The sequence below is a fragment of the Pantherophis guttatus genome, chromosome 5 (assembly GCF_059756535.1).
Source record: "Pantherophis guttatus breed Tessera chromosome 5, ASM5975653v1, whole genome shotgun sequence".
Classification (NCBI taxonomy): Eukaryota; Metazoa; Chordata; class Lepidosauria; order Squamata; family Colubridae; genus Pantherophis; species Pantherophis guttatus.
In genome coordinates, this window is record NC_142067.1 from 20,206,578 (window position 1) to 20,230,294 (window position 23,717).

Sequence of the window (23,717 nt, forward strand, 5' to 3'; positions counted from 1 at the left end):
GGACTGTTTGGAAACTGAAACTGGAAGGAGCCCGACGGTACTTTAGGCTTAGTTTAACTGCCCTGTATAGAGGATGTTCTCTTTGTCTGTATTAAGCTCTGAGTGCTGTGCTGAAAATTAGTCTGCTCTCTGAATTGAAAGTGAAACTCATCTCTTCTGTTCTCTCCTCTGCAAGTGTTTTTTGCCTGTAACTCTCTACCATGTTGGAAGAATCTGCTATTGGTATTGTATGTGTTATTATGTATATAAAGAGAAGTTAATGAATCTGGCTGAATCAGTTATCTGTGTGTGCTTTCTGGATTTGATTGCTGCAACAAACTCTGACAAACTCACAGTCCAGGTCCATTCTCTATTGACCCATTAATCCTCATGTCCATGTTAACACGTTGACAGTGGGACACAACTCTTATTTCCCAGGATAAGCGATTCCACAGGAGGAATCTATAAGAGAAATTATTATCAAATAACAATAACATTGAATAATTTTGTAGGGTTAGCTTTGCCTTGTCTTGACAGCTTTGTTCAGCTTTTTTGCTTTGTGGGTATTGTCTTGCTGACTTCTTGGATAAAACTAGACATAGAGAATTTAGTGGCCTACATTTGTGTGTGTATGTGTGTGTGTTTCTGGTCACAAATCTGGCAACAAAAGTTTACATTTTCTTTCTATGCCAATCTCTCCAATTCTTATTTGCAATCCCAGCCAAGTTCTTTGCTTGAGCAGGAAAATACTGCCATCAGCACCACAGAAATGTTGCTTTTGTGCTAGCTTCTGGAACTTTCCATCTACACATTGTCTTGGCCGCGGCACTTGCGCTCTCAGGAATTCCTCTATAGCTTTGAACTTGGACACTTGACAGAATCCCTGCTCCATTGTGTGCTTGCCCATCAATAAGATTTAATGTTAAATGCCCTCTTGAAGTTGCTACATATGCCAGCAAATTTTACCTAGTGACTCGAGAGACTATTTATGATGTAACTAAGCATCATATGGAATTCCTTCCCACATCAAATGGTCCAAGTTTAAGCAATTAGATTATAAGATTATCTGCCCACCCAGGCTTTGATTAATGGCTGTGTATTTCTATCTGGATTCCACAGTTGTCCTGTGTTAGATGAGGGGAGGATGAATCCCATCTTCATTTTATTTATCTTCATGACTGATTCCAGTACCGACTGCAGAATTTCATCTGTTTTTAAAGAGGTTCAACCTCATAAGAAGCAAAAAGGCCCCTTCAAGGCTCTGTTATCTTCCAAACAGATTCACAGTATAGTAGACACAATTATTCTTTCAGGAGGTGTAAATAAAGCATGTTGTAATCAGTATAGTGATAACATTGTTTATTTATGCATCACGTGACACTCTATGGGAATGGTTTCAAATGCTCTTTGCAGGCAAGGATTACATCATACGAGGCCTGAGAAAGTACCTGCAATCAGTAAGTAACACCATCCCACACAACGCAGGGGAAGTCCAATTTGTTGTAGCAGTGTTTTTCTCAAACTTGGCAACTTTAAGATACATGAACTTCAACTCCCAGAATTACCCAGGTAGTAAACCAGAATTCCCCGCCACGTTCACACATCCTAAAGTTGCCAAATTTGAGAAATACTGTACTGCTCTAGCAAACCCTCTGTCTCTGCATTTAAATGTTGTTATTTTTCAGTCGCTAAGTCTGTCAGATTCTTCATAACCCCATGAAGGCTTCCCTGTCCCCCTGTCTCCTGGCATTTGCCTAAATTCATCTTCATTGCGACGACACTATCAAACCAGGGGCGGGTTCCAAAACCCGTCGCTACTGGTTCGCTCGTGGGCATGGGTGCGCTCGCATATGCAATGCTTCTGCGCATGCGCAGAAGCGTCTGGGCGGGTGGGAGGAGCCTGCTGCCGCCGCTACCGGTTCGCCCGACCCTGGGCGAACCGATAGCAACCCACCACTATATCTAACCATCTCATCCTCTTCAGTCCCTTTCTGCTTTTGCCTTCCATCTTTCCCAACATCACAGTCTTTTCCAAGAAGTCCTCTCTTCCCATTTGGTGGCCAAAGTATTTGAGCTTCAGCTTCACTATCTATCCTTCCAAAGAACAATCAAGGTTGATTTCCTTTAGGATTGACTGATTTGATCTCCTTGCAGTCCAAGAACTCTCAAGAGTTTTAGAATAGAATAGAATAGAATAGAATAGAATAGAATAGAATAGAATAGAATAGAATAGAATAGAATAGAATAGAATAGAACAGAACAGAATATTTTTATTGGCCAAGTGTGATTGGACACACAAGGAATTTGTCTTGGTGCATACGCTCTCAGTGTACATAAAAGAAAAGATACGTTGGTCAAGAATCATAAGTTACAACACTTAATGATAGTCATAGGGTACAAATAAACGATCAGGAAACAATATCAGTATAAATCGTAAGGATACAAGCAGTAAAGTTACATTCATACAGTCATAAGTGGAAGGAGATGGGTGGTGGGAACGTTGAGAAGATTAATAGTAGTGCAGACTTAGTAAGTAGTTTGACAGTGTTGAGGGAATTATTTGTTATTATTAGAATAGGAGAGGAGAGGAGAGAAGAGTTGGAAGGGACCTTGGAGGTCTTCTAGTCCACCCATCCTGCTTAGGCAGGAAACCCTACACCACTTCAGACAAATGTTTATCCAACATCTTCTTAAAAACTTCCAGTGTTTTGTCCAACGCTACAATTCAAAAGCCTCAATTATTCAGCATTCAGCCTTCCTTATGGTCCAGCTCTTACACCCATACATGACTACTAAGAATTGCAGGCTATGCAGAGCAGCTAAAGCAAAAGGAATATAAATGTTTTGGTAGGTGGGGCAGCTATGAATTTTTTTGTCAAGGGTGGGGAAATCAAGGGTAGGGATGCTATTTTGCTTTATAGTTGGCAGGGATTTTGAAATTTTTTAAAACTTCGTTACACCTATTGTAGTACATAGGTGACATTTTTTCCAGCCATTTCAGGTCTCAACATTTGCATAAGAAATTATACTTTCAATTGTCAGCAGTTCTGGTTAGGTGGGCTGCAGAGAACACAAGCCAGAGGTTCAGAAAAATGCAAGTTATCTATCTCTAAAACTGCAGGGTTATGGGAAAAATCAAGCAAAACTCACACCCAGAGCAAGCTTGAAATGTCCATCTGAAGTATACTGTAATTAGGGACAACCTCTTCGGACATAATTGGAGCTTTGCTGGAACAGTCAAAATCACCATCTGCTTCAGCGTTTTGTTTCATTCACAATGCCACTAGAAAGCACCCAAAATCGAAGTTTGAAACCAATAGCGCCACCCTGTGGCTTGGACCCAGTTCAGACACACAGCTCCAAACCAGTGTTTCTCAATCTCAGCCATGTTAAAATGGGTGGCCTTCAATTTCCAGAATTCCCCTAGCCAGAACCAACTTTGCTAACAGCCTTCTTTAATGACTCTGAAAGAGAAAATTGAGGGAGCGAAAATAACTCCGCTCTTTATGACCTTTGCGTATTAGTTAGATACATTCTTTTCATTGCTGTAAACTATCTTCTGAGGATCTGTTACAGAAACATTCCATTGCAATACAAATATTTGCAATAAAACTGTAACACACAATCCCTTGTCCGCTGTGAGCACTAAGATTTCATCAAGTTGGTTTGACTATTTTCCCCCGTTGTTTCTTTTCTCTAAAAAGGTGCATCTACTTCTGCGTTATTCAGACTTTTTCAAACCATTAATTGGCCAAATGTCAAAACACACTTGGCTATATAACCATGCAAATGCTGTGATTTATGTATAGTACTTGTCTCAGATAAGGATGGTATTTATACAATGTCACCATGTTCCTGTTGTCATTTTGACATTATTGTGATATACTGCAGATGCTGATTTGTCATCACTGCACACAATTCTGAAACTAGGAAACAAGATCATACTAGCAATCTGATTTCATACAAAGATTAAAAGTGCAACTTCCTAGGCATTAAAACCTGGCTGAAATAAGTGTTTAATGTGAACAGCCTGACAGTTCAGGTAGGTCTCAATTAGTTAATGAATGCCAGGAAATGGTTGCCATGGTGGTGCACTGGTTAGAATGCAGTGTTGCAGGCTAACTCTGCCAAATGCCAGCAGTTCGATCCTGACTGGCTCAAGGTTGACTCAGTCTTCCATTCTTCCAAAGTCGGTAAAATGAGTATATACATCTAAGTGCTATTGCTATTATTCGAATCTGTATTATTCCAAGTGGTTTTGTTATGGAAAATATGTTAATCAGTTCCAGCCTGATGGTAATAGGCAGTGAAAAATTTTAAACATAATTTTTATACGTGTTAATAAAATATTACAGTAAAAGATAAAGAGAATGCATTTGTAATGTAGATTTATGGTTAACTTTCTATAGAGTAGTTATAGAAAGCAAAATAAAAGAAAAAAACAACTATAGATTCCATCATCCAGATATGTACAGTAAATTGATCCATTTTTTAGCCTTGTAATGACCATATTCATATTGTTCAAGTATGTCAAATTTTTGTTCTAATGCAATGAGCCTCTTCTTTTTAAAACTTGTACTGTTTCCTCTGATGGAATTTACTTTTTCACCATTTTACACACACAAAGATTAACACATTAAAAACCCAATTGCAGCAGCGTATGCACTAGCCATAGTTCCCCACTCGCATTAACCAAATTTTGGGTCATGTTAAACGCACCCGGTGTCAATTTACGATTCACACTACATCAAATATTGCATTATTTGAACTTGCGCTAATTGTGACCTACCTGTACTTCAGTCTCCCTGCCGATCTAAATTTTCCAGACAGTCTCCAAACCTGAGAGAAAGCCTTTTCTCTCTCAAGGATGGCTTTAACAGGTACCCAGAGGAGATTTCTCTCCCCTTCCCCTCTTAGATAGAAAGTGGTCTCTTCTGAATCAGAAGCTAAAGAGGCAAGTCGGATGGACTGTTGGCCAGAGGAACCCGGTGACCAGGAACCTAAGCAACTTCAGATTGAGTCAAGTAATGGAGCACCGTGATGACAGCTATGGAGTCAGAACAGAGATAATCTGCTCTGAAGTGGTAAACATTGTGGCAGAAGAGGGCAGCCATGGACCTAGTCAAACCACAGCAGTGACTGGCATTATGGAAGACCAGTCTTAGCATTTAACCATCCACCACCTCTCCAACTCCAGACTTGGGTTCCTGTTGCTCCTGTCCCTTGGCCTTCATTTGGATCAGCTCATGGAATTCTCAGAGGTTACAATCTCGAGAGTTCTCTTAGGAAGGTTGTGACATAACAGTTAAAATTTTCAAACTGTATTTGACTAGTGTTCTTTCTGTGTCAACTGCCACAGGACAAAATGGCTATTCTTTTAAAGATAAAGGCAGAATTCCAGGAATATGGAGGAAGACATTTCTATGCCTGAATTGAGAAACATGTAATGCATCTTCTTCCCAAGAACTCCGGTAGGTGATTGGAAGTTTCTCAAGAAATTCTGGGATATTCCAGGAACCAAGTTTGCTTTGAGATTTAGGTTTTCATTGGGGAATAAATTTCTCCCCTAATTTAGATAGGGGATGTGGTGGCTCAGTGGCTAAGACGTTGAGTTTATCGATCGAAAGGTTGGCAATTCAGCGGTTCGAATCCCTAGTGCTGCATAATGGGGTGAGCTCCCGTTACTTGTCCCAGCTTCTGCCAACCTAGCAGTTCGAAACCATGTAAAAAATGCAAGTAGAAAAATAGGGAACACTTTTGGTGGGAAGGTAACAGTGTTCCATGCGCCTTTGGCATTTAGTTATGCTGGCCACGTGACCACGGAGACGTCTTCGGACAGCACTGGCTCTTTGGCTTTGAAACGAAGATGAGCACCGCCCCCTAGAGTCGGGAACGACCAGCACATATGTGCAAGGGGAACCTTTACCTTTATCTTTTAATTTAGATATTGTGTTTAGTTTTAATTTATTTTGTTTTTGCTTAAAGCGTTATTCTCTTATTTCTCTGAATAAGTAGAGCATTCTGTATAAATTTAGACTAGTCTTCAGAATATTGATGTTATTATTTCTTTTTAAGTAAAATTGAATTTGGAAGCAAAACTCTTCCCCAACTTATTAATCATTGTGAACTCATGCCATCTTTGAGGGAGGTTTTTTTTTGTAAAGAAGTTTGATTCTATTTATCTCCAAAAGTAGAAAAGAAAATTGAAATCTCTATTCATGCTCCTGTATGCTTCTGACCAGAAAGCTGCAATTTTTTCCCCAGTTTTACCTTTTTATTGAAAGTAAGGCAAACCAGATAGAATTAAGAGGGAATGCCAGATGAACACCCCATGGAAAGTATGTAGACTCTTAGGGCTTCTGGGAGAGAAATTTGAGACTTTTACCTTATGGGCTGCCTCATGGTGCTATCAGTAGGCTAGCAATAGCAACAGCACTTAGACTTATATACCGCTTCACAGTGCCTTACAGCCTGCTCTAAGTGGTTTACAGAGTCAGCATATTGCCCCCAACAAGCTGGGTCCTCATTTTACCCACCTCAGAAGGATGGAAGGCTGAGTCAACCTTGAGCCGGTGAGACTCAAACTGCCGAACTGCTGGCAGCCAGCAGTCACCGGAAATAGCCTGCAGTACTGCGTTTTAACCACTGCGCCGCCTCGGCTCTTGCAAATAATGATCCCAAGACCCCAGGATGTGGAAACCATTGTAGATACATGCTGGGTTCCAAGAACCCAAATTCTGCCTGTGTGATTACAGGGATGCTACAATGATTGTAAGGAGGACCAGTCGTAACTTTTGTCAGTGCTGTTGTAACTTTGAACGATTGCTAAACAAATGGTTCTAGCGTACTGAGCATTGGGGTTAAAAGATGCAATTCAGCCAATATCAGCAAATGCAAAGGTTCTCCACCCAAGAGGCAGAGAGCCCCCATTTTTTTTCTTTTCATGCAAAATAGCAGTTTCCTATTTGAGGACTTACTGTAATAAAAAAAGAATACAAGTTTCTATTAGGGCTTTGGACCTCAAATTATAAGCCATAAATTAATGAATTACCACCAGTTACAACAAAGCATAGTTTCAGGAAATAGGAACTAATTTTTTAAGGTTTTTGAAAATCTTTTCGTGTCCTATGTTAAACTAATTCATTGTTCCCACCCTCATGACCTCTATGAAAAATTTATATAGAACTAATGTTTACAGCTATGTTTAATATATATACTCATGTAAATGAAACCTTTTTTAAAAAAACCTAATAAAAGGTCCATATGCAAGTTTTGCTGACAACTTGCAATTCAGAAGCGGTAATTCCTCTGTGGCTTTTATATAGTCCACCAAGTCTCTTAAAATGCCTGACATTACCGAATAGCTATGCTGAAATAGTTTGAGATAAAAGGGCTCGACTGAGTAGTAAAATACATAGCTTGCATACAAAAGAGATCTGGATCCAAGAACTAACATCTGCAGATTTAGCAGGGAAGACCTGAAAGCCTGCAGATTTACTGCTATTGCTATATACTATAGATAATATTGAGCATGATTAATGAGGCAGCTTCCTCTCTTCCTGAGTTAGATATTTGAAATACTAATGTACAGTCTTCTGTTTTTCTGCCTCTTCCAATGGGGCAACTTAGATTAATGATGACAGCATAGAAGAGCTAAGTAGCCAGGTTGTTTATTACAGAATTCTCCCATCTAATGTCCTTCAGATGAATCCGTTCAAAATCTTCCAGCTAGCCTGGTCGATGCAATGGAATTCTCCGAGTTGTAGTCCAAGATGTTGGAATAGGGAAAACAGACTGCTTTGTGTCTTTAGAGCCATGAAAGTTCTTTCAAATATCTCACCAAAGATACAATGGAAGTACAGGTAGTCCTTGACTTATTATGGTCGCTTAGTGATCATTTGAAGTTAGTTTTTTTTAAAAAAAGTAAAGGTAAAGGAGTGCCTGTGGATTTTACTCCGTTAGTCATTGCGGAGGGAGTGCTTCCGCATTGGGGGCAGTGCTTATCTCCGTTTCAAGGCCATTGAACCAGCATTGCCCGAAGACATTTCCACAGTCATGTGGCCAGCATTACATCACAGAGCGCTGTTACCTTCCCACTGGAGTGGTACCTATTTATCTACTTGCATTTGTATGCTTTCGAACTGCTAGGTTGGCAAGAGCTGGGGTGAGACAGGAGCTCATCCTGTCAGGTGGAGCTCGAGTCTCGAACCTGGGTCACCAGCTTTCCAACCGACAAGCCCAGCGTCTTAACCGCTGAGCCACTGTGAAGTTAGGATGGACCCAAAAAGATAGTACTTATGACCCAGATTCTAAATCCTGTTGACTGCCCCCCCTCATGTGATCACATTTTGGGTACTCGACAAGCAACCCACATTTGTGTAGCATCCCACAGTCATGTGACCATGGTTTATGCTGGAAACCAACATTTACTTCCGGTTTCCCACAAAAAATGCCCATTGCAAACAATGGGTTTGCTTAATGACCACAGCATCCACTTAACAACAGCCACAAAACTATGTTGTAAAATTGGGTGAGTCCCAGAATGACATGCCTAATGGTCAGCACGAGTTGAAATCGTAATTCCAGGCTCAATTGCAATCATAAACTGAGGATTACCTCTATTTTATATACTGTATATATATATTGCAGGTGCATTGGAAAAAGCAATCCGTAACTGAATAAAGTCTCTTAAGGCACAAATATGAGGAAGAAGACCAAATAACAGACGGGACCTTCAAATGGCATAGGACAATTCTTGCTTACCGTAAAGAGTTTTGCTGCTGCTTTTGCGGAGGTTTTAAATGCTGCTTTTTGGATTTCTTGAAGGACGAGAACAGAGAAGCAAACGGTGTTCTCAATCCTCCTAGTATGGAAGTAGATCCAGGTTTCTGGGCTTGTGGGACTTCCAAAGCAGAACCCTTTGTGTTTGCAGAATCTGAAAAAAGAAAAACTAATGTTTATAAAAGATGCGGCCATATATTGTACAAAATAGTGATGTTTTTCTATTATGATTTATTCAGTTTCTATAGCTGCCCAAGTCAACTAAGTGACACAGTGATATTGTCTAGCATGAAGATTTTTTTTTTTTAATAGAAGGTCCCTAGTGCAAGTGACCAAATAAAGAACATATTTTTAAATGGCCAAAATCTTACAGCAACATCAAAAGCTCATAAGATTTTTGACCTTCTTTCTGGAAAATAATTTCATTTATCTGTTTGTTTGTAGCCTTTTGATGCGGGTGAAGAAGGAGAGTGCAAAAGTTGGCTTGAAACTCAACATTAAGAAAACTAAGATCATGGCATCCGACCCTCTCAATTCCTGGCAAATAGATGGGGAAGAAAGGAGGTAGTGACAGATTTTATTTTCCTGGGCTCCAAGATTACTGCAGATGGGGACTGCAGCCAAGAAATTAAAAGACGCTTGCTCCTGGAGAGGAAAACTATGGCAAATCTAGACAGCACACTAAAAAGCACAGACATCACCCTGCCAACAAAACTGCGTATAGTCAAGGCTATGGTGTTCTCAGTTGCAATGTGTGGCTGTGAAAGTTGGACCATAAGGAAGGCTGAGCGCCAAAGAATTGAGGCCTTTGAACTATGGTGCTGGAGAAGACTTCTGCGAGTCCCTTGGACTGCAAGGTGAACAAACAACTCAGTCCTAGAGGAGATCAACCCTGGCTGCTCTTTAGAAGGTCAGGTCCTGAAGATGAAACTCAAATACTTTGGCCACCTAATGAGAAGGAAGGACTCACTGGAGATGAGTCTAATGCTGGGAAAGATTGAGGGCAAAAGAAGAAGGGGAGGACAGAGAACGAGGTGGCTAGATGGAGTCACTGAAGCAGTAGGCGTGAGCTTAAATTGGACTCCAGAGGATGGTAGAGGATAGGAAGGCCTGGAGGAACATTGTCCATGCGGTCACGATGGGTCGGACATGACTTCGCAACTAACAACAATTGTAGCCTTTATTATTTTTAAGGCAGTAAACATAGCTAATATTTCTTCTTCCTTATATTTTCCCCACAATAACAACCCTGTGTGATAGACTGGGCTGAGAGAGAGTGACTGACTCAAAGTCACCCAGCCAACTTTCATGCCTAAGGCAGGACTAGAATTCACAGTCTCCTGGTTTCTAGCCCAATGCCTTAACCACTAGACTGGATTTACTATTCTTGCTCAGTTCTGTGAAATATAAGTGAGGGTCCAAGGACACTAGCTGGGGGAATTGTCTATGCCAACTTGCCCAAAGGCATTGCACTCCAACTCCTGATTATTATGGCAGTCCTAAAACGTTTGTGATAGTTTACATGATCCACATAAAGGAAAGGGTGAGAACTGTGGCTTAATATGGTGTGAGAAGACCACCAATGGTGATTAAACCACCTGTGTGTGGAATAAAAAAGGCTAGTTGGGAACTTGCTAAAAGCAATAGCACCACAAAAGTGTTTCTTACATCTTTATTAGTGCTGAGTAAGGCAATCGACAGACTTAAATCTTTTTGCTCTGATATCTGATTATCTTGTCACTTGCATGTTTCTGAGCTCCACCCCATCTGTCAAATTCTATCATCCATTTCATCTATCTAAATTGAGTTTCTGTTCCTTGACAGGTAGATAGGAGATACCCATTGTTTTATCCGCAATCTGATTTATCTAAAGTGCTTTTGTGTCTTATCTTCCGCAGAATGACAACAGGACATGAATGCAGTAAGAGTTAATTACCGTTCTGCAGATATTCCTGTGATACACAATTTATTATTTTCCTCCCTGTAAAACCTCTTTTAAAAGCATGAGTAGCGATCCCACTAGAATGTATTTTCTGTTGTAATCAGACTAATGTCTTCACTTGATGGAAAACCAAAATTAAGTTTCAGTGTTGTCTTTTAATATTGTTTTCTACACTAGGAAAAAACTCAATCATATTTTAGTGCTGATGCCAAACACAAGCTCAATTATGCGTGCATATGCATATATATGTTGGCAGGTATCCATCTGTCTAGCTGTGTGTATATGTAGAAAAATTAACCTTTTCCTTTCCCCATGCCACAGATAGCATTGTTATTCATTGTGAATAAACTACAGTAGTGACAACTCACTGTTTCCCATGGCCTTTTTCAACAGGTGAACTAGTGGCTGTTTCGGCGTTCTGCTGATATCCGTCTCACTTTTAAATTTTCTCTTCTGGAAATCTTCAAGCCATTCTCCTGTCCGTCCTGGACACCTTGTTGTATCTTCATTTTTCTTTTGACATTTGCTTAAACAAAGACACAGAAATTACTGAACAGCTTCTTATTGCCTTTCAAGGTCTCAATACTGTCCTCAGAAGAGTTATGGTTCTCTAAAATAGGCTACGTATAGGAAATCCTTGTTCAGTGACTATAATTGTGCATGGTTGCTATAAGAGGCAATCAGTAAATAAGGACCACCTACATTCTAAAGACTGTGGGAGAATATTGTTTTAAAATTCTATAAGCGCAAATTGATTTTTTCCTGGGAAAAATAAATTAATATAGTGCTGTGATGGCGAAACTATGGCACGCGTGCCACCTGTAGCACGCGGAGCCATATTTGTGGGCACGCGAGCATTGCCCTAGTTCAGCTCCAGCGCTGGCCAGCTGATTTTTGGGCCTTCCGGGCCCACCGGAAGTTGGGAAATAGGCCATTTCCAGCCTCCAGAGGGCTTCCAGGGGGGTGGGAGAGGCCATTTTCGCCCTCCCCAGACTCCAAGAAAGCCCCTGGAGCCTGGGGAGGGCGAAAAACGGGCCTACCAGGCCCACCAGTAATCTTTTTTCTGTCGTGTGCCAAAAGTGTGTGAGGGGGGCACTGGGGGCATTGAATTATGGGTGTGGACACACATGCTCGCGACCACCCTCATGCTGCCCCCGCATTTGGCATGCAACAGCAAAAAAGTTAGCCATCACTGATATAGTGTATAACATAGTGTCTGTTCAAATTGTGTGTTTAGGCATTCCACTAGCCATTCTCAATCCATACTAAGGGAGACCAATGAAATTTAAATTATCCCAGTATCTAGTTTACAGTAGTTCTAGACTTATGAACATTCATTTAACAACAGTTTGAAGTTATCACAGCAATGAAAAAAGTGACTTATACGACCTGTCCTCAAAGTTATGACCATTACATCACTATGATCGCAATTTGGGTGCTTGGCAATGAGCTTGAATGTACATCAGTTGCAGTATTAATTTTATTTATTTATAAAATTTATTGGCCACCCATCTTACCACAGGGCAACTCTGGGCAGTCAACTTACGGTCATAAAAATGTATTTATACAGTACATTAAAACATAAATAAATTAAAACCAGATATTCAAATCCAATGACACATGGGGAAGTTGTGGGCAGATTGGAGAGAAGTGGGATCTGTTGTTAATTAATCAACCACCTCCACTGCGATGTTCTCCCATTGGGGCCTCAAGCCATCTGGCACATCCAGGTCTTGAAACCCTTATGAAAGAAAGCATAGGTCAGTGGTGAAATGTAAAATTTGTTACTACCGGTTCTGTGGGCCTGGCTTGGTGGTGATGATGGTGGTGTAATGTGACTGGGTGGGCGTGGCCAACTTTTTTTTTTTTTTTACTTTTAAAAGCATTTTTTCTATAACCTTAAGAGGTTGCAGAAAAAAATGCTTTTAGAAGTCTCTGACGATCAGGCAACTCAGCTGGGATCGCCAGAGGCTTTTAAAGGCATTTTCTTTTTCTACAACTTTTTCAACTGAAGAGGTTGCAGGAAAAAATGCTTTTAAAAGCCTCTGACGATCCCAGTTGAGCTGCGTGATCATCAAAGGCTTTTTTTTTTAACTTTTAAAAGCATTTTTTTCAGCCGAAGAGGTTGCAGGAAAAAATGCTTTTAAAAGTAAAAAAGACAGCCTCTGATGATTGTGCGGCTCAGCTGGGCATGGGGGGGGGGGCAAGGATTGTTGCTACCGGTTCTCCAAACCACCCGCCGCCATTGCTACCGGATTGGGTGATCCGGTCCGAACCGGGTGGATTGGGACCAACTTCATATCAGGGGACAAGATATTCCAGAGGGCAGGAGCAACAGCAGAGAAGGCCCTCCTCCTGGACCCCACCAACCAGAATAATTGGGCTGATGGGACCCACAGCTTTGCCTCCTCTACTGGCACAGGTGGGACGGGCCAATCCCAGTGGGATGAGGCGGTCCCTGAAGTAGCTGCAGTCATGTGATTGGAACCTTCCCAGTCAACTTCCTACAAGCAGAATCAATTAGGAAAACCAGACTGACCTAATAATTGATTAACTTAACGACCATTTAAAAATGGTCATAAAATTACGTCTGGTCACTTGATGTCTCACTTAACAGGCACATCACTTAGCAACCAAAATTCTGGTCACAATTGTGGTCATAAGTCAGGAACTACATATATGTCTCAAAAAGAAAATGGATGATTGGTTAAACTATGCTTTGAAAAAGTCTGGCCTTCCTTTATTCCAAATATATATATATATTTATCAGTTTTAACACTAACCATTGTCAAGATTGCTTACATCACAATTTGCATTCAAGTCATTTGCTTATCATTTAAAGCAGTGTTTTTCAAACCTGGCAACCTTAAAAAGCGTGGACTTCAACTCCCAGAATTCCTTAGCCAGGTTGGGAAATTCTGGGAGTTGAAATCTACACATCTTGCATCTGGCCTAATTGGAAATTAACCTATGGTTGGCCCTCCATCTGGCCTCTGGAAAAAGATAGTGGTACTGTAATCAGGAGTGGGGTGCTAGGGGTTCGCAGGGGTTTGGGAGAACCTGTAGCTAAGATTCTGTGCAGTTCAGAGAACCCACAAATTCCACGCCTGGCTGGCCCCGCCCACCCCCTCCCAGGAGTCCCCATACGGCCCGTTTTGGATGCAGGTAAGCGCAGCGCGCGTGCAGGGGCTTGGGAAGGGCAAAAAATGGGCCTACTGGAAGTTCGGGAAGGGCCTCCAGAGGGCCTCTGGAGCCTGGGGAAGCTGTTTTTGCCCTTCCGGAGGCTTGAGGAAAGCCTCCGGAGCCCGGGGGTGGGGGCAAGAAAGACATACTGAGAAGAAAGGAATGGAATTCAAGAATTACGGCAACCTGATGGTTATCCATATAAGAACCAATAGTGCAGAAACGTATTATTGTCTTTTCGCTGCCTTCTGTTGAATTAGCAAACTAACATGTCTTTCACTAATAATGAAAGAGCTTGCAAGTGGTTCTTTTACACAAATCTCTTAAATTTTAATCAGCCCATGAACAAGCCACAATTCATAACAAGGGAACATTTGACCTGAATGAGTCATCATGTGTTCAAAATTAGTACAGACTAATGTCTGTACTCAGAATTAGTACAAACTTCCGGAGTGGAAGATTGATCCCGCAGTCCGAAGTTCCACAATTTTTGTGTAAGACTGCATTACACAAATTCTCTTCTCATTCTTCCAGTCTCCAATGTTCTCCTTCGGGAGAAAATTTTGGGAATGATGTAGGGCTAACATGGAGATGAAGCAAGGTGCCTTGGTAGTACAGTGGTTTAATGCACCCTGTTATTAACACAGCTGCCTGCAATTTCTGCAGGTTCGATTCTTACCAAGCTCAAGGTTGACTCAGCCTTCCATCCTTTCTAAGGTAGGTGAAATGAGGACCCAGTTTGTGGGGGCAATAAGCTGACTTTGTATAAATATACAAAAGTATGAAGGCTATTGCTTAACGCATTGTAAGCCGCCCTGAGTCTCCGGAGAAGGGCGGCATATAAATCAAATTAAAAAAAAAAAAATCATTCCATGTTGTTTAGAGCAGTGTTTCTCGGCTTCATCCACTGTAAGAAGTGTGAATTCCTCATTCTGGGAGTGGAAATCCAAACTTAAAATTGCAGAGAAACACTGATTTAGAGGCTGTATGGGACTGAATGGGACAAAACCAGTGGTGGTATTCAGCCAGTTCTATCTGGTTTGGGCGAATAGATAGCAGCGGCTGTGGGAGGCTCCGCCCACCAACCCAAATGTCATCACATCCTGTTTTTGACGCTCTGCGCAGGCGAAGAAGGCTCTGCGCATAGGCAGAGGTGGTGCGTGCGAGCAAAGCACACGCATGCTCACATTTGCAAACTGGTAGCGAAGGTAAGTGAATACCATCCCTAGACAAAACATGTTCTAACCGAATCCTAGCAAGAGAGAAGGAGATTATTTGTGCAGAATATCCACTTCTGTGTCTTTATTTGTACCTATTTTATGGGCGACTATCTTAACAAATGATTCTGGACAGCGAACAGGATTAAAATAAAAACAATTAAATACATAATACAAAAGCTCTATTTGCTCTTACATTGACCCTAGAATGATAGAGTCACTCTCTCCCTGAAAGATAGGAGACATACATTTTATAACATCTCAGAATGTTATGTATGCCAAGACCCTTGTGGAGAGAAAAAGGATGTTATAATCTAGATCGGGGTGTCAAACTCAAGGCCCGGGGGGCAGATCTGGCCCACAATGGGGTTAGATCTGGCCCGTGAGGCTGCTCTGGAAACAGTGGAGGACCGGCTCCCGGCGCCTCAACCCTGGCCCAGGTCAGCTGGGCACTGATGTAAAAGTTAGTGGTGGCCATCTGGGCTGGAACGCAGTCAGCCTTAGATCCGCGAGGCTGCCCTGGAGTCCGTGAGTGGCCACCGCCACCTCCTGGGCGTGCGCTGGAGACAATGGATCCCCTCAGCCCCACCCAGGCTATGATGACCCAGTCAGCTGCGACAACCTGGCCATGATCACCCCAGCCATGCCCCCCCCCAGGTCAACCACAACCCTGATGCAGCCCACAATGAAATCGAGTTTGACACCCTTGATCTAGATGGTTTATTATATTGGTTTATTTTGGCTCATTAAAAGGTGTGGCAAGAAAACAATACTGGTAATCCTCAACTTACAATTGTTTGTTTAGTGATTGTTCAATGTTACAACTGCACTGAAAAAAGCGACTTATGACTGTTTTTCACAGTTACGACCGTTGCAGCATCCCCATGGTCATGTGACCAAAATTCGGATGCTTGGCAAATGGCATGTATTTATGACAGCTGCAATGTCCCGGGGTCACATGATCACCTTTTGGGACCTTCTGACAGGCAAAGTCGAGGGGGAAGGCAGATGTCAGCTTTGGAAGCCATATTAGGCCGGAAGCTTCAATGCTGCCACCTTCTCATGTGTGGGAAAGTAGGAGGGAGGATTAAGGAGAGGGGTTGTTAGTAGACATAATAGCATTCTTCCTGTCAGTCAAGGTCAGGGCGATCCAGCATCTGGAGAAGGAGTGGTCAGGGGGCTGGGTCGAGATGGAGCAGACGTTGATTGGAGCGTGTGATCGATGGGGGAGAAAGGGGATGGTTTTGGGAGCTTTGACTTACTGAAGGAAAACCTGGGCTTTTCAGATTCAGGTTTTCCCAGATGTGCCAGTTTGCCTATTCTAGTAAAGAGAACTTTGGAAAAATGCTCGCTTCCGCATCTTTACTTGGAATTGGGGTTTTCTAGAACGCTGACAGCAGATTCACTTAACTACCATGTTACTAACCTTAATGATTCACTTACAATTGTGGCAAGAAAGGTCATAAAATGGGGCAAAACTCACTTAACAGCTCTCTTGCTTAGCAATAGAAATTGTGGGTTCAATTGTGGGTCATAAATCGAGGATTATCTGTACAGGGCTTGAATCTGCTGTACCATGACACCAAAGCCACAGTTTGTTTAACAGCAATCCCGCTTTTGTCCCCGGTGTACATTTTTTCAAAAAATTATTGCATTAAATACTTCTGTCAGTAGGAATCTATGAAAAAATACATTGCTTAAATTAGCTGCCTTCAAAATTGTCAGACCATTTTTCTCATATACTGGGATAATGAGAATCGTATCCCTGTATCTGAGGGAGAAGGACAATTCCAATAAGAAACACAAATCTACCAAGCGAAATGCAACAATTAACACAGTTATTAATTGTGAAAAACTAAATATAAAACGGGACTGCCGTAGAAAGAAGAAGGGAATGAGCCTTTGTTACAGATTATTATCTGACTGGTGATTCACCAGGAGTGTATACGTTTCTCTTCACTTCATTAACCTCCCAGACAGCATGTTATTAGTATAATCAATATAATGAGTCTACATTCTTGGCATGCCTATCAGAAATACATAAACAATATTAGCACATTGTTAAAAAACGTTCCTCTTTTTGAAAAAAAAAGAACTAGATTTTTCAAACCTCCTCATAAAATTCCTGCCAGGCATGAAATTTTAAGAATAAAATTAGACTCTTTGTTTCATCACCTCTCAACAGAGTCTCCTTCAGCATCACCTCTCAATGATAAATACCTCAATCAAGAAAAAAACTCAAGAAAATACGAGCAAACTGGCAAACACTGTGATGTATCTATCACATTTAATTAAAATAAAATAAAAGCTAAAGTAGTTTGCTAGCCTGGTCACAGTAGGTGGCAGCACTGAGTTGACTTTGACTGAGCTGGGAAAAACCCATTGGGGTCAGATCTGCTCAGCGCTTTAAAGGAAACCACCAGGAAATTCTAACTTTGGGGGGGCTAGACCAAGAAGGGGGAAAATGTATTCAGTCTGAAGAATTCTTAGCAATGGGCATACTGATTCAGCTTTGTAAGATTTGAAAAACCCAGATCTCTAGGAATTGTCCCAGTGGTGGGTTGCTCCCAGTTCGGTCCGGTTCTATAGAACCGGTAGTAAAACCGGCAGCAGGCTCCACCCACCCACCACGACATCATCATGGGTAATCTGCGCATGCACAGAAGCGTGCGCGAGCAAAGCAAGCACGCATGTGTGTCCCATTGCGAACCGGTAGTAAAGGTAAGTAGAACCCACCCCAAATTGTCCAAATTAGAGAAGTGTACGGAAGCATGCAAATGTGAGTAGATAAATAGGTACCACTTCGATGGGAAGGTAACAGTGTTCTGTGCGCCTCCCTAGAGTTGGACACGACTGGACAGGGAAACCTTTACCTTTTATGTTAGCCTTAGATATATGCAAGGTTAAGTACCAAGATCACAAAATGGAAATAATTAATAATCTGCCTCTCCTCCTGCACTCTACCACTCCTACTGAATCTCCTATGGCAGATTTCCTCAATCTATTGCCCACTAAATATATTGGGCTATCACTGACATGCAAGATAATGGATGATGCCCCTTGAAGTCCAACATAACTGGAGGAAAAGGTGGCAGAGCCTTTGATTAATGTGCCAACTGGGCATATTACACAACTTTCCTCTGGACCTAATCCTAATGAAGGGAGGGTTGATTTTCATTTGAACTGCAGCAACAGAGAAAAAGGCAAATGCTCCTTCCTGTACCTAATAATGTTCACTTTGATTGCTTTCTACCAGTGGTGAAATCCAAATTTTTTTACTACCAGTTCTGTGGGTTTGGTGTGGCTTGGTGGGCATGGCAGGGGAAGGATACTGCAAAATCTCCATTCCCTCCCCACTCTGGGGCCAGCCAGAGGTGGTATTTGCCGGTTCTCCGAACTACTCAAAATTTCCGCTACCGGTTCTCCAGAACCTGTCAGAACCTGCTGAATATCACCCCTGCTTTCTACCCACTCAGCTTTCCTCACTCTCCGCTATTAGATTTTGACAGAATTTTCAGAATTTCTGAGGAACGTTTCGTATCTTCATAAAGAAAACATCATGAATGATTCCAGCAGGATTCAGGAACATCTTTTAAAAATAGATTTTGACTAATTCAAAATCAGATGAACTGATTTTTGAGCTACACTACTAGATCTTACTTGGGATAAACCATCATCATTTAACGACCGCATAATCCCTTGCTGGGTGGAGTCTGGGCAACTAAATGGAGCTAGCAGAGTGTTTTAATGGCCAGATGCCCTTCTTGTCGCCAATGTGGAGTTTTGTTCAGCAGATATATTCTCAGTGTGCCCAGAGCAAGAAATATCTGCCTCTACCTAAGATTGAACTCACAGTCTCCTGATTGTGAGGCGATTACTTGGGCTAAATAAATATAATGGTTCTTTGTTTTTTTTTCAAAGAGATCCAGTCAACTGCTTTTTTCCTATAAAGGAGTTTTTCTTCTTTCAAAACAAGCAAGGAAATCAACTATCAAAAAAGTAGTTAATTCTTGATGCTTTTTTTAAAAAAATCTGCTCCTCTGTCTAATTACATTCCTTTTTACACAGCAGTTCTGTAAAAGAATAAGCATAATTCTCTATAAATTTCTCTACTCCCCACCCTGAGGATTCAGAGCTACAGAAATGCAACTGGAGTCCATGAGAACAAACAACCTCTTAGGTGTGGTTGTTTTTCAACATACCATCTTTGTTTTAAAAATGCTCACTGGACAAATCACAGTCCACGGAATAAGACTATCCTCATTTGCAAACAGTGATCCTGACCCATGTCTAACCCAAGGAAATTAGTAGCACATTAGTAATTTGTGGATGGCAATAGTGTCATGCTTTCCTATGTGCAATGTAAGATCCTTTCAGCTATTTGATGGAAACACAGTGAGTCATAAGTGGCAATGGACATGTGTGGCCAAAGCTTTCATGCACGCTGACTGAGGAATTCTGGGAATTGAAGTCCATACATCTTCAAATTGCCAAGGATGAGAAAATCCACCTTGGGCAATTTCACGTTTTGTTTTTCTTGATCCTCTCCTCAGTTTTATTTATTTCATTTGCTTTTTTTTTTTTGCTTTTTTAATTTATATGCTGCCCTTCTCCGAAGACTCAGGGCGGCTTACAATGCATTAAGCAATAGCCTTCATACTTTTGTATATTTATACAAAGTCAGCTTATTGCCCCCACAATCTGGGTCCTCATAAAATAAATTTCATTTATTTATAAGCTAGTTCAATCAAACTGATTTTGAATGGTATAGAATTTTCTATATCCATAACTTGGGTTAAAAAAGAGATGAAAGAATATCAAATCCTAAAATCTGCAAAACACAACACAGCTACCAGAAATCCAATCTTTTCGTTCATGGATCTCTGTTTCAAGAATCCAAATATTTTTGCTCCTTTGGATACTATTATGTTGCATATCTGGTATGGTATATGTATGGTCAACTACAATTAAGCAAAAGTTGGCTAGAACTACTTTAACAAATAAAACTTTAATAAGGTGACACTAGAGGATCATATATTTATATTTCATGCATTCCAGCTATAAAAGGGGGGAGGAACTGAATTTATGAATTTTATTATATGAGTGCTTCTTAACTCCCTTTCTAGCTGAAAGTTATTAACAAGGTCATTTTCCAACCCAATGACTGCCTTTGGTGCTTTTAAGCTTTTGTCCCTTGTGATTTTTTAATAGTTGTTTATTGTGTTCATTTACCCTAAAGCTATGGCTCAATTCACTGTCAGATCACTTACGTTCCCCCTTCTCTTTTGGGGGAGGACTGTTATTATCCCCTAACCTGCTATTTAGGATGCATTAAACTCAAAACATTTTATCTTCCCAGTTAACTTTTGCAGATCCACCCCTGGGCAGGAGGAAAGGCTGATTAAATTCTTCTGCCAAGCAGAGTCTGTGAAATGTTTTAACAAGTTGCTAAAGGGTAACTCTTAGATTTGAGAATGCAGAATTATCCATAAAATTTGAGTGTACAAATTGCTCCCGCAGTTATGGGATATCAAGAGTTTCCAGACAAAAAGGCAAGCATTCCTAGCGTGACATTTTGTCAACTCTTTTAATTCAGAGGTGTCAAACTCAAGACCTGGGGGCCGGATCCGGCTCATGGGGTGCTTAGATCTTGCCCGCGGGGCCGCCCTGGAAATAACAAAGGACGGCCCATGGTGCCTCTGCCAGTGAAAATTGAGCTCAAGAGGGCTGCGTGTGGCTCTCCTGAGCTCCGTTTTCATTGGCAGAGGGTTTCAGGAGGCCATCCCAGCCGAAATGGAGCTTGGGAGCCTGTTTTCATGGGTAGAGCATTTGGGCTACCACAGGTGCCCCCCCAACATAAGTGATGTCATGCTGGCCGCGCCACCTCCAGGTCAAACACAACCCTGACGTGGCCCTCAATGAAGTCGAGTTTGATACCCCTGCTTTAATTGATCTACCACTGTTTAGAAACGATCACTGCAATTGCGCAAAAATCTTTTATTTGTTCAAACTTGATCTGCTGATTTTTCTCCTACATAAAAGGCAGAAGATCTTTAACCAAAAGAAGAAATGTTTTCATCTGCTTTTCCGAACAAGCAAGATCACATCCTCTACATGTTCAAGTACTAGCACAAAACTTAAATGGAATGTGATCATTGATCATTTGCCATCTATTGTTCTTCACAAGCACATTGATTTTTTTTGTTGAAGTTTTTCATTTATTGGAAGGACACTGGTTTTTGGTTTTGTTTTTTTCAACAAGGCTCCCGGTGCGTAAGACCCACTGCTTCCCAAAAACAGACATCTAAATTTCACATTCCACAAAAAGAAAAAAAACATCAGGATAGAACAGGGGTGTCAAACTCGGTTTCATTGAGGGCCGCATCAGGGTTGTGCTTGAATTTGGGGTGGGTGGGGTGGAGTGGGCATGGCTGGGTGTGTGTGGCCATCTTGACATTACTTGTGCCGGGGGCGCCTGCAGTGGCCCGAGTGCTCTCAGAGAAAACGGGCTCCTAAGCTCCATTTTCACTGGCAGAGGCCAGTGGGCCAGTCCTTCGATGTTTCCACGGCAGCCCCACGGGCCAGATCTAAACACCCTGTGGGCCGGATCTGGCCACCAGGCCTTGAGTTTGACACCCATGGAATAGAAGATAGAAAAAAAGAACCAGAAGTTCTAGGACTTAGTTGCCTTACCAAGATTCTCATGACCACTAGATGACCTTTTTGACCTTGAGAAAGCTGAACTGGTAACTGGTGCTTTGATGGGAGATTTGTAACTTACAGCAGACTGGGAAATTGAAAAAAATGTTCCAGAAGGTGGCAGTGGCAAACAGAAACAACCCTAGGAAAAGCAGAACTACCAGAACCACTGATGGACATCCCACCTTCTTTAGTTTCCTTGCCCTTTACTTAATGGAGGTTCTCTCAGAAATACATTCGTCCATCATGAAAATAATTAATGCTTTGCCCCGACTACTAGTCATTCCTTAATTTGTGACTTCAAATCCATTTTTTCTCTCCTCAGCATGTTTTCCACAAGTGCGGGGTCTGTTTTTTTCTGATCAACCACATGTTGATTCATTAGTTGCAACAGGAACTCATCGATCAGCTTGGTGCCCAAGCCTGACATTGTGGGCTGAGAGAGAGTGAGGGCCCAAAGTCATCCAACCAGCTTTCATGCCTAAAGTGGGATTAGAACTCAGTCTCCCAGTTTCTAGTCTGGTGCCTTAACTACTAGACCAAACTGGCTCTCTGACGTCAAATCCAATGCTTTCCTCAAAATTTTAAATTAGCTCATTTGATGACGAGTCTGACAGAAAAGAAATCTTGCAGATTTCAGTGGGGCTTTTAACTGAATTGGTTGCAATTCCTGGCTAGGGATAAGGCATTATTTGCTTCATCAAAGCTTTTTGAGAAGTCACAACTGGATGGGTTCAAATCATACGCAAGCATGGTTTACAAGCATGGCTTACAAATCCATGGCTAGATTTTATAATAGGCTATGTCAAAATCAAACAAACCTTATTTATGTATGAATATGATGTGTGAATCCAGTAACCATCTATCTATTTTAGTAACTTTTTAAAATGCCTTTTTTTCATTCCACTAATTACTAATTACTAATGTGATCAATACTCCCAAGGCAAGGGAGTATTTTACTCAGCAACAATTAATGACTCAATATATACATTATGTTCACTGTAATTAGAATTCAATAATAAGGTACTAAGTATCACATACGTTTTTAATTGACCTTCCTTCTCTCTTTAACTACAGAAAAAAATAACAATCCCTGTCCAACATAATTATTACACATTTTACCAGCACCTTATTTCTTGATTGTACTAATGTGCCATAATGACTGTAGACAGATAATTACTTTGATGGAAAATGGTACCTTATCTTCTCCTCTCAAAAATGAGATCTACAGAAAATGGTTTCAGGGAGTAGAGAACTCTTGTCACTACACATTCAATTTAGATTGTGTGATGCAATTGATTGTCCAGTTCAGAGGTGAAATTCACTTACCTTCCCTACCGGTTCACAAATGTGCATGTGCAGAGGCTGAAAATCATTGCAAAAAAGGGACGTCATGACGTCCGCGCGGGTTGGCGGGGCTTCGTGCAGTCGGCCCTACTGTATTGCGTGATCCAGTAGGAACTGGCTGAATTTCACCCCTGGTCCAGTTCATCTGTGTAGGGCCAGAGCTACGATAAGAAAGACTTTCTCTAATAAAGGAGAATATTCGTAACTCAGGGTTGAAATAAGGGGTCCTTGGTGATCTCTGAGCTTGGTTGTTTTCTTGCAGACATTTCATTACCGAAATTAGGTAACATCATCAGTGCTAGTAGATGTTACTCAGTAATGAAATGTCTGTAAGAAAAAACTAAGCTCAAAGAGCATGAAGGGCTGTCTGTAGCCTAGGAACCATGACAGCAGCCTTGGAACCTCTGGCTCTAATGTCATCATCTTTCTTGTCAGTTCTTCTTCAATCTTTTGCAAGTCAGGAAGCAGAAAGTGCAACAAGAAAGAAGAGGATAGATCTCAGCTCTCCTTCCTCTGGGAGAGAGATATTGGTCAACTGGGGCCAGAAAAAGCAACTACTGAATTAACTA

At 41.4% G+C, this 23,717-nt stretch overlaps 1 protein-coding gene and 1 long non-coding RNA gene across 3 annotated transcripts in view; one reads left to right on the forward strand and one right to left on the reverse strand.

Annotated features, from left to right (window-relative positions):
* EXPH5 (exophilin 5) overlaps positions 1-23,717 on the reverse strand; it is a 64,167-nt gene that overhangs the window by 27,883 nt on the left and 12,567 nt on the right. The window contains exons 2-3 of one of the 2 annotated variants that reach the window (XM_060686223.2): positions 11,071-11,228; positions 8,743-8,914 (exon numbers count right to left, since the gene is read on the reverse strand). In XM_060686223.2, the coding sequence (XP_060542206.2) occupies positions 8,743-8,914; positions 11,071-11,228 (330 nt within the window). Of the gene's footprint in view, positions 1-4,768; positions 5,247-8,742; positions 8,915-11,070; positions 11,229-23,717 lie in introns of those variants that run through there. The other variant, XM_087894657.1, reaches the window with a different exon arrangement.
* On the forward strand, positions 4,925-11,065 carry LOC148113296 (uncharacterized). The gene is made up of 2 exons (XR_015734380.1): positions 4,925-5,063; positions 5,339-11,065. It is a non-coding gene; the product is annotated as an uncharacterized LOC148113296 (long non-coding RNA).